The sequence below is a fragment of the Solanum verrucosum genome, unplaced genomic scaffold (genome assembly GCF_900185275.1).
Source record: "Solanum verrucosum unplaced genomic scaffold, falcon-dt-bn FXZP01000165.1, whole genome shotgun sequence".
In the NCBI taxonomy this organism is placed as follows: domain Eukaryota; kingdom Viridiplantae; phylum Streptophyta; class Magnoliopsida; order Solanales; family Solanaceae; genus Solanum; species Solanum verrucosum.
The window spans coordinates 1,938,691-1,949,275 of record NW_026020340.1 but is presented as its reverse complement, the minus strand read 5'-3'; the positions used below and the strand labels follow the sequence as shown (position 1 = coordinate 1,949,275).

The 10,585-nt window shown below is 38.1% G+C and overlaps 1 protein-coding gene across 2 annotated transcripts; it reads left to right on the top strand.

The window, feature by feature from the left end:
- Nucleotides 1–312: 312 nt before the first annotated feature.
- On the top strand, nucleotides 313–10,386 carry LOC125837056 (type II inositol polyphosphate 5-phosphatase 15). Of its 2 annotated transcripts, XM_049516196.1 has the most exons (11): nucleotides 314–1,262; nucleotides 2,375–2,630; nucleotides 3,891–4,692; nucleotides 5,785–5,915; nucleotides 6,510–6,594; nucleotides 7,166–7,331; nucleotides 7,434–7,474; nucleotides 7,859–8,123; nucleotides 8,276–8,399; nucleotides 8,700–9,060; nucleotides 9,690–10,386. In XM_049516196.1, exons 1-11 carry the CDS (start codon nucleotides 377–379, stop codon nucleotides 10,044–10,046), a joined length of 3,474 nt encoding a protein of 1,157 aa, XP_049372153.1. In that variant the 5' UTR covers nucleotides 314–376; the 3' UTR covers nucleotides 10,047–10,386. The 2 variants fall into 2 exon arrangements, with proteins under 2 accessions (XP_049372152.1, XP_049372153.1); XM_049516195.1 differs by having other exon boundaries at nucleotides 313–1,262; nucleotides 7,166–7,474.
- Nucleotides 10,387–10,585: the final 199 nt, after the last annotated feature.

Here is a 10,585-nt window from a genome sequence, read left to right as displayed (position 1 = left end):
TAATAGAAACTCAACATTACGTAATTACTCAAAGTAGGCAGTTGACTATAGGTTTCAAATATATTTTACTTTAATTAAAATTTAATCGAGTCAAAGCTAAATTGTATTTGATTATACTTTTAAATTCGTATCTCAATTTCTAACTCCGCACCCGACTTTAAATACCTTCTTTTAAAATAAGTGCAATTAACATTAAAAATCATAAAAGAACAAAAAGAATAAAAAGACAGAATAATAATGAAAATTAAAAAATAAAAAGAATAATAACATAAATTCAACTTTTTTTTTTCTTTCTAATAAACCCCTTTATCTTCGTTGTTATGTCCAAAATCCCCCAAAACAATTCTCTAGATTTTCGCGATAATCTTCTACCGAAATGGATTCTCGAATCGACGACGACGACGGCGATCTTCTAGCTTCTAGTTCAAATACCTCCGGTCGCCGGAATTATCATTGTTACAGTGAAAAATTCGTTTTCAACTCCGACTCCGATTCCGACGACGTCGCCGGCGCCGGAGATGTCAATAGAGTCGGAAGTTCCGGCAGGAAATTTAGCTTCGATGAGACGGAGCGAACTCCGAAATTGTTTGACCGGTTCTACGGCTCTTCATCTTCTGATGATGAGGAGTTCAGTTCCGGTTCAGGTCAAAATGGCGTTGTTCGGAAACGGCTTGATAATATGATTCAATTCCTTGACCGTAAGATTTGTTCGGAAACAGCTGCTTCTAATAGTAATAGTAATGTTAAGAGTCAGTCTCAAGGTCTTCCTGAGTTTTCAGGTAAAGGTGGTGGTGCTGGCATTTTCAAGTTGCCTGTACGTGCCGCAGTGCATCCTGATCGTCCGCCATCATTGGAATTACGGCCACATCCGTTGAGAGAAAGGCAAATTGGGAGATTTTTGAGGACTGTATTGTGTACGGACGATGGATCTCAGCTATGGGCTGGGTCGGAGTGTGGAGTTAGGTTGTGGAATTTGTCGGATATGTATGAGGCTGCTCAAGAAGAAGAAGAGAATGAGGACTTTGAAGATGCTGCACCTTTTCTGGAGTCTGTTAGGACTTCACCAACGTTGTGCCTTGTTGAAGATGCTGGGAATAGGTTGCTATGGAGTGGACACAAAGACGGTAGAATCATGTGTTGGCAGATGGACAGTGAAACTAGCAGTAGAGAGAAAGGTGCTTGTGGAAAAGCTGCTTTGAAAGAAGTGTTATCGTGGCAGGCTCATCGCGGTCCAGTTCTTTCCATGATCATGACTTCCTATGGTAAAGTTAGAGTTTTTTTTGGCATACCTATCTGTGCAATTGCATCAACTGTGCAATGTTTGTGTTGTGTAAATTGCAAGTAGTTTCTATATTGCATTTTTGGCACTTTCGATTCTAAACTTTGGTTATGTAAGCCCTTGAATGTGCTTGATCATCTTATACGAGCTGTTAAAAAAGTTCATGCTTTTATTATTCTGCGATTACAGTAGTAAATAGGCAGTCGGGTAGGCAAAGCCTAGGATAAAAGATCACTCATATACTACTTTTTTTTACCTTTGGTGCTGAAGGAACAAAAATGTACTTGCAGAATTTTTGCAGGTCAAAGTGAGGTTACATATCAGTTAGCTGCAACTATTAAATTGAAAGGGCACTACCTATCTGTCTGAATAGTTTGCCAAATCACTTTAGCTTTCAATAAATAACTCGAATTTTAGAATATTTCATCTTTTTGACAAGTTTTAGGGTCATTTCATGTGGTTTGCAGGGAAAATTAGGAGATTATAAGATAATGTTGATTTTCCCAAAACACTTAATTACTTATCAAAAAAATAAAATAGAAGAAGAAGATAAGTTCGTATAGTGTAGGCGTTAAGATGCTATTGTATTTATGATGAGATAGGATTAGGAGGGTTGTTAGTCATGTTGTAGTGCAATGGTGTTGGAGAATTTATATCCCTTACTAGAGAGAGAGAAACTTTAGCTATACTCTGTGTTATCCAGTTCAATGGCCGTGATCCTTCCCCACAAGTAAGCAGTTCAATGTAGCCCAGAAAACAACTTGCTATCATGATGGCTGCTACTGAAAGAAAGAAGAAGCTCTGAGCTTGCAGCCTCTCTTCTGCTACCAGAAATAGTGTAGATGGATCTCCTTTTCACTCTTGACTTGCAGTGTGATGCACTGATATCCAAAGTGGCCTTCTTGGTGTCTTTTTTCTTATTGATGAGTAAAAGTAGTTCCATTTAAAAGGGGAATGGCATAGTGCCGGTTTTAGAATCAACAAAAAGTAAATGTTAGTGGTAGTAGTAACTCAAGAGGGTGTGCTTTCTTTTACGTATCTTTATAAATAAAAAAGGGTGTGCTTTATTCTGTTCTGATGTGCAATTTTGTTTAGGCGATCTGTGGTCTGGATCTGAGGGTGGTACCATCAAGATCTGGCCTTGGGAAGGAATGGAGAAATCGATTGCTCTGATAAATGAGGAAAGGCACATGGCTGCTTTGTCGATAGAGAGGTCATACGTGGATCTAAGGAGCCAAGTTATGCATAATGGAACAGGCAATAGCATATTTTCTGTTGATGTCAAATATATGCTGTCTGATCGCTCTGGAGCAAAAGTTTGGACGGCTGGTTATGTGTCATTTGCGCTTTGGTAAGTACCTTCTGAATCATTTTGGAGACGAAGTTCTCCATTTATGTTGTTTTGGTAGTTTTTGCATTGTTAACACCATTTACTTTAGAATCACTTAATGTTACAATGAACAAACTTAATAATGGTATGCTTACCACCTTTGAATTCGATTAATCCTCCGCCATTCATCAATACACTCACAGAGGCATGTCTTTAGTTTAAGATGGATGTGCTAGTCTTAAATTTCTGTCATATTGTTTCGGGCATGTGAAGAGGAGGTGTGCGGATGCATCAGTAAGGAGTTTCTTGACTATAGCAAGAGTTAGGAGAGGTAGAGGTTGGTCAAAGAAACATTGGCGGAGGTGATTAGATAGGATATGACAACTTCAGATCACTGAGGACACGACCCTTCATAGGAAGGTGTGGAGGTTGAGGATCAGGTAGAAAGTTTGTAGATATCCGAGTGTTGTCGCCCGTTAGATGGGAGAGGCAGGGCACTAGCCCATCTCCTCACAACCTTATTAGTAGTATTGACTCCGTCCATTTTTACTTGTCTAGTATTGACTTGGCACACCCTTTAAGGAGCAATAAATAGATTGACAATTTTACTGTATCATCCTTTGAATATAATAAATTCAATGCTTTGTGTGAAATGATTATTTAATAATAAGGGTAAATTTGGAACTAAATGATAAATTATCTCTTGATTTTCTAAACTAGACAATTAAAAATGGATATCTATTTTTAGTATAGTGGATAAGTAAAAGTGGACGGATGGAGTAGTATTTTAGTAGTCACGTAGTTTCTTATTCTGGGGTTTATCGGAAACAACCTCTGAGAGGTCTGTGTACACTCTACCCTCCCCAGACTCCACTGTGTTTTGGGACTACACTGGGTATGTTGTTGTAGTTTCTTATTCTTCAAGGTGTTTTACAGTATTTTGCTTTATTTGCTTTGATATTTTGCTGGCATATTTTTCTTGCAACCCTACTTCTAATATCTTCTCTTTTGAGCCGAGGGTCTATCGGAAACAACCAATCTACCCCACAAAGGTAGGGGTAAGGTCTGCGTACATCTTACCCTCCTGAGACCCCACTTGTGGGACTACACTACACTGGATATGCTGTTGTTGTAAACCTGTAGTGCATCTGATAGATTATATTTGCATGTCTAAGGTTTTGCTCTGTTAGATTTTGTGTGTGTTCTGAAATGAAATCTAATTTTCAGGTCATCTGGTTCTGATATGTTGATCGTTTCTTGTCAATTGCTTTTGCCTTGCAGGGATGCACGGACTCGAGAGTTACTGAAAATCTTTAACACAGATGGTCAGGTTGAAAATATATTAGCAGCAGTAGATCCTGTAATTGAAGATGAAATGAGGATGAAAGTTGTGTCCAATTCAAAGAAGGACAAGTCTCAAAGTTCTATCGGCTTCTTTCAGCGTTCACGCAATGCTATCTTAGGAGCAGCTGATGCTGTCCGTAGGGTTGCGGTAAAAGGAGGATTTGGAGAAGATAACCGGAGGACTGAAGCGTTGATCATTGCAGTCGATGGAATGATATGGAGTGGATGTTCCAATGGATTACTTGTCCAATGGGATAGAAATGGCAATCGCTTGCAAGATTTCCAGTATCACACATTCTCTGTTCAATGCTTATGCACATATGGGTCACGGATTTGGGTAGGTTATGCTAGTGGTTATATTCAGGTATTGGATCTTAGTGGTAATCTACTTGGAGGATGGATAGCTCATAGTAGCCCTGTAATAGATTTTTCTGTGGGTGGAGGTTACGCTTTCTCTTTGGCTAATCATGGTGGTATACGGGGTTGGAGTGTGATATCTCCTGCACCACTGGATGGTATTCTGCGTTCGGAGTTAGCTAGCAAGGAATTTTTGTATACTAGGCTAGAGAATTTTAAAATATTGGCTGGTACATGGAATGTTGGACAAGGAAGAGCTTCTCCCGATTCACTTATATCATGGTTAGGTTCTGCAGCAGCAGATGTTGGCATTGTTGTTGTTGGCTTGCAGGAGGTGGACATGGGTGCTGGTTTTCTTGCAATGTCTGCTGCTAAAGAATCAGTAAGATTTCTCTTTCCCTCTTTTCTCCCCATCCCAGCTATCCTCTCTTCTCTCTCTAAACTGGTGTTACTTTCTTCTCTCAGAAATGTCTAGATAGTTGTTCGACTAAGCTATAAAATGGTAAGAACCCTGTAAATGAGAGGAAGAAGTTTTTAATTTGCCAGTGACTATATGGACGAGAAGAGTCGTCAAAGTTTTAGTCACACTTGAAAGTGCTTCTAATGCTCAAGAACATTTATTTTTGTTATCGCATCCAAACACCATATAGTCGCTCATTTTCTTAAGACCATCAAACCTCTCTTGCTGGAGGTAACTTTGTATGCTGAATGATGCCATGGGCAAAATACTGATAATTTTGATTGGTAGCTAGACAGGATAAAAACAAGTTACTACAAAAAGTTCATTTCTTATTAGCTAATCTGCTTTTATATATTTGTGTGTGTGTATTCAACGCAGAATATGAGAACCTTCTAAAGATGCCAGGGTCTAAAGGATGCTAATTCATGCTTGTCTTCTCTCTAGGTTACGTTAATTGTCAATTATTAAAAAAAGTTACATGAATTTTCTTTCCTAAAATCTGATTGACCCTAAGAATGGTCAAAATATCATCTAGTGAGAAACTTATCACTAGAATGATTTCATGATCTACTTGAACATACTGTTTTTCCTTCTGTTCTTTCTCTCAGTGCGTTAGTCCGTGAAATATTATTCTCAATATACCAACTACAGAAATGTCATAAATAGAAAAGCTGGGGTTTGTACTTATCTGGAAAGAAAAGGCGCAAATACAAGGAAATAGATCACCCTGTCCTGATGGTAAAGACAAGACATAACTACTTTATATCATCAAAGTGTCTTTTTAATGTTGTAAATTACATGTAATTTTATATTATGGCTCTAGTTAAACTCAAAGAGCCTTTTTAGGATAAAGATGATGTGATCTAGACTTGCATCTTCCTATTTAGCTGTGGGTTACTTTTTTCTATCCATCCTGGTTTCTGTTATGGCAGTTGCATTCTTTGTTATACTATAACCCTTTAGACATACTAATAAAAGAGATGAAAATTTGTAACATTTTAAAACACATTTCAGATGCAGGTGGGTCTTGAAGGAAGTACTGCTGGTCAATGGTGGTTGGAAATGATTGGAAAAACCTTGGATGAGGGATCAACTTTCATCCGTGTTGGCTTCAGGCAGTTGGCGGGCCTGGTTATTTCTGTCTGGTAGGTATTGCTTATGGATCCTGATTCCAGTGCACAAATCTTGGGTAACTTTTGGTATTTAGCTTTTAAGCTGACGTTGTCAGCTCATACTATTGGGTTCTTTGTGTTCTGCTTCAGAGGACCCACATTAGGTTTCACATGACTTGATATGAAATGTGAATTCAATACATGGCTGGTAACGAGAAGTTTACAATCTTTAGATACCCACATCAAGAATTTTTTCGTCAACACCAACCTCAAGATGCAATATGTTTGTACTAAATAACTTTTCTTTGCATCTTCTCTTTCGACTTATAGCACGAGTTCCAGCTATTTTGCATATGAAAAAAGACAGACCATTTAACCCTAACTCATCCTTTATTCCAATTATGGAACACAATTTGTAGTCAGATGAATGAAGTCAACTTTCCTGATTATTTTGTATGTAAACGAGGGTTTGCACGTTCAATTTGATGTCTATCTTAACAATTTCCTTTTGATGAATAAATGATCTAATGAGCTGGGGCCTCTAACTTCATCAGAAAAAAAAAAAAAAGATCTGGGGCCTCTATTTGTACACATGTCTGATATCTGTAAATCAAAACTATTGTTCAGGGTCAGAAGAAATATTAGTCGTTATATCGGTGATGTTGATGTTGCAGCAGTACCTTGTGGTTTCGGGCGTGCAATTGGGAACAAGGTGTGGTTGTGTTCTCCTTTTTGCTGTTTCTTGATGGATCTAATTATATTATGCTGAAAGTTGAGAAAAAATTAATTGTTTGGTGATGACTAGTTGTATTTAGAAACATAAGAGAACAGAATTAGGTAAGTTATGATTTAGAACTTCTCTCTTACTTGGAATCACCCTACAACAATTCCTAGGCTTTTGTCATAAAATTAAGCATGATTTCTTCCTGGGCTTTTTTGGAATGTCTTGTTGAAAAATGGGCAACATAGGGAGTCTGACCTAAGTCAAGCTTGTGCCGAAAAAGAAAAGCCACCAAAAGTACATTTACAGCTCTTTAATACACTAGAGAAAGGAGCACAATTCTATCAGAATACAATTATTCTAACTGTAAGTTTCTTCATATGAACATTAATAATACTACCATAATCTTGAGCTTCCATTGAAACAATTTATTTGTGCGACCCTTATTATGCAAATGTGGGAGTTACTAATCACCATTCCTTAATTCTTTTGGTGTTTTTGACAAGTATGGATACTATTCTCTTATTTGTGGTATTAATTTTGGTTGAGGTCCTCCACACAGGGAGCCGTAGGATTGAGGATGAGAGTGTATGATCGTACTGTGTGCTTTGTGAACTGTCACTTTGCTGCACATCTAGAAGCTGTCGGTCGCCGGAATGCTGATTTTGACCATGTTTATCGAAGTATGATCTTTAGTCGACCATCAAACTTTCTCAATGTTGCAGCTGGTATGGTGCCATACCTATTCTCAGCTTGCTTGCTTGCCTGCTCTATGTTTTTAATCTGGGTTGCTTATGGTTCTCGGTTGCCATTGGTACTTCTTGTTGCAGCTGGTGTCTCATCTGCGATTCAAATGCTTCGCAGTGCAAATGTATGTACTTACTTAAATTGTACTCCCTCCGTCCCTTTTTAGTTGTCATGGTTCCCTTTTTAGAGTCAAACAATAAGAACTTTGACGAATATATTACGATGTATTTTTTCATCATATTGATGCAAAAAATTGCGATTTATAGTACTTTTCGTATAGTTTTTGATTATGTAAATTTTTAGTTTAAAATATCAAATTAATGTAATCTAATTTAACTTTGAAAATTAGTCAAATTGACTTTCGAAAAGCGCAACATGACAACTAAAAAGGGATGGAGGGAGTAATAGTCTAGTCTATAATAGTCTTCTTAAAATATTTGCTTCCTTCTTTGGAGCAGTATATTTCAATTGGTACAGAATAAAAAAAACATTGAATTATGCTTGTCAGGGTGCGTTTAACTCTGCAGAAGCAACTCCTGAGCTTTCTGAGGCAGATATGGTTGTGTTTCTTGGTGACTTGAACTATCGGCTTGATGGCATTTCTTATGATGAAGCAAGAGATTTTATTTCCCAAAGGAGCTTTGATTGGCTTAGAGAGAGGGACCAGTTGCATACAGAGATGGAAGTTGGGAATGTCTTCCAAGGAATGCGTGAAGCAGTCATCAGATTTCCTCCAACATACAAATTTGAGAGGCATCAAAATGGCTTAGCAGGTACCTGTAGCTATCAGTTCTGCACTTGACTTTCATATTTTCTAGACAGAATGTAAACGCTTCCCTCTCTCACCTGCTCTCTCTATCTCTCTTGCCCTTCCTGTGTTTCTCTCTTCTGAATGTCTGATTTGGTTATAATGTCTCATTTAAAGGGTATGACTCTGGTGAAAAGAAGCGGATTCCTGCCTGGTGTGACAGGATTTTGTATCGTGATAGCCGTTCCACTTCAGGTTCCACTTGCAGCTTAGATTGTCCTGTCGTCTCATCAGTTCTGCAGTAAGTTTTTCATATAATGTTTCTGTGGCTTTTATTTTTCTTCCTCCAGTTCATTTTGTTTTTCTTTGTACTAAGTAAGACCAAAAATTGGTGTTTCATCTTTCATTTCTCTATTTGCTTTTCAATAATTGTCCCCCCCTCCCCCTCCCCCACCCACACACTTCTTCTTTTGTCATATTTATGTGTATCAATCATTGCCCACCATTTCTTCTTTTGCCATCTTTTTCTTTTTGTTTTTTCATATATATATATATTTCTGTTTACTCTGTTCCTACTCTTCTAAAAGCCTCTCCTTGGCAGGTATGAAGCTTGCATGGATGTGACAGATAGTGACCACAAACCTGTAAGGTGCATATTCAATGTGGAGATTGCTCGAGTGGATGAATCAGTGAGAAGGCAAGAATATGGAGAAATCATTAGATCAGACGAGAAAGTCGTGCTTATGCTTCGGGAACTTAATAGAATTCCAGAAACAATAGTCAGCACAAATAACATAATCCTCATGAACTTGGATGCATCCATCTTGCGCATTACAAATAAGAGCGGGAAAAACAAAGCTATTTTTGAAATAATTTGTGAAGGCGAGTCCACTGTTAAAGATGATGGGCAAGTGTTTGATTATCGTCCAAGAGGTTCTTTTGGTTTCCCTCGTTGGCTTGAGGTAACTTCCACTTCTTAAAGTAGAGGTTTGGATCTTCTCTGTCATTGTAGTGCCTGGGGATTGATGGCCAGGGTTCTATTTTGTTGTGAGACTTCCCGTAGTGATTCCTCTCTCCCCCTTTCTTTTTTTACGTTTCCTCTTTCTAATTTTTTTTCTAGAGGTGGAAGATTGGAAGTCACAACCAGCTCAGTCATTCTGAACATTCTCATGAATGTCAGAAATTCTACGCCTCCCTTAGCATCTTATTTGGTTGTGATCCCTTAAAGCTAACTAGACCACAGAGAATGTATGATACATCAATAGCCTTTTGTTATTGCAGAAGACGGAAGTATGGAAATGAAGAAAATGTCGCAGTGAAACATGTTTTTTTATCTAAATGAGAAGACGAAATCGGTGGTAAATGAGAGAAATGGACTTATTCAGAACTGTGTTTTACTCAATTGGATATGGTTAGACCAACACCAAGTTCCATTTGAGAAAGGGTTAGGGTCCCAATGTATCTTCAAAATCTGCTATTCTAGCATGTTGTCCTTAAATGAAGAGCCTATTTACTGTTTCTCTTAAGCTAAAATTTTCACTCTAAATATTGGCTTTTAAGAATCTTATGTATTTGGGTTGAACTTCAACAGGTTAATCCTGCAGTTGGCGTCATTGTACCTGACCAAATTGTTGAGATTTCAGTTCACCATGAAGATCGGCAGACACTTGAGGAGTTCGTTGATGGAATTCCTCAAACCTCTTGGTGTGAAGATGCCAAGGATAAGGAAGTCATGTTGGCAATCAAAGTCCGCGGTTGCATCTCAACAGAAAGAAAATGTCACCGTGTCCGTGTGCGGCACTGCATTTCAGCCAAGCCTTTGCCCACAAAGGTCAGACAAAGCAACTCTGACCATCCCCAGCCAAATGTCCTTCGCCGGTCTGATTTTCAACCCAGTGGCTTTTCGGCTGATGTTGTTGACGACCTAATAAATCTAAACAGTCCTTGACAGCAAGCAAGCATATCTCCAGGTTGAACCTCAACAACACCCAATTTGTGTGTTTCACTACAACGAACAACCAAAGCGATGTGTTTCTGTAAATAATCACCGAAGGGACTATTGTACAACTTCTCGATAGGAAATTTTCGTTGCATATGTCAAATTCTTTTGAGTTGGTCACTTTTCGAATTATTCAGGCAGTCACTTATTGATAAGTGTATAACATAAATTGCACATATGCAATAACATAGAACTAGTTGTGTATGTAATCATGTAAGGTATTTGAGTGAGTGGTGCATTGAGTTGAACCCTTCTGTAAGTTGTGGGGTGTGGGTTTGACCTCTTTTCTGAGTATTCTTTTTTGATACACTCCTTGTTTCTACATTTCTCTGTTTTGGGAGGAGAAATGTGTAATTTTAAAAACTTTTAACAAGAAAAGGAGGCTTGTGATGTATTTAATGTTTCCCCCCTCTTTAGCATTGTGTTTTGTTATTCATTTTTTAATAAAGCAATGCATGTATTCCAGTTACTACTTGGGTTTAATGCAG

Coding starts and splice junctions, on each gene's coding strand:
- LOC125837056 (XM_049516195.1), top strand. CDS start 377: ATGGATTCTCGAATCGACGACGACGACGGCGATCTTCTAGCTTCTAGT. Junction 1,263..2,374: donor CATGATCATGACTTCCTATG/GTAAAGTTAGAG, acceptor AATTTTGTTTAG/GCGATCTGTGGTCTGGATCT. Junction 9,061..9,689: donor GTTTCCCTCGTTGGCTTGAG/GTAACTTCCACT, acceptor GAACTTCAACAG/GTTAATCCTGCAGTTGGCGT.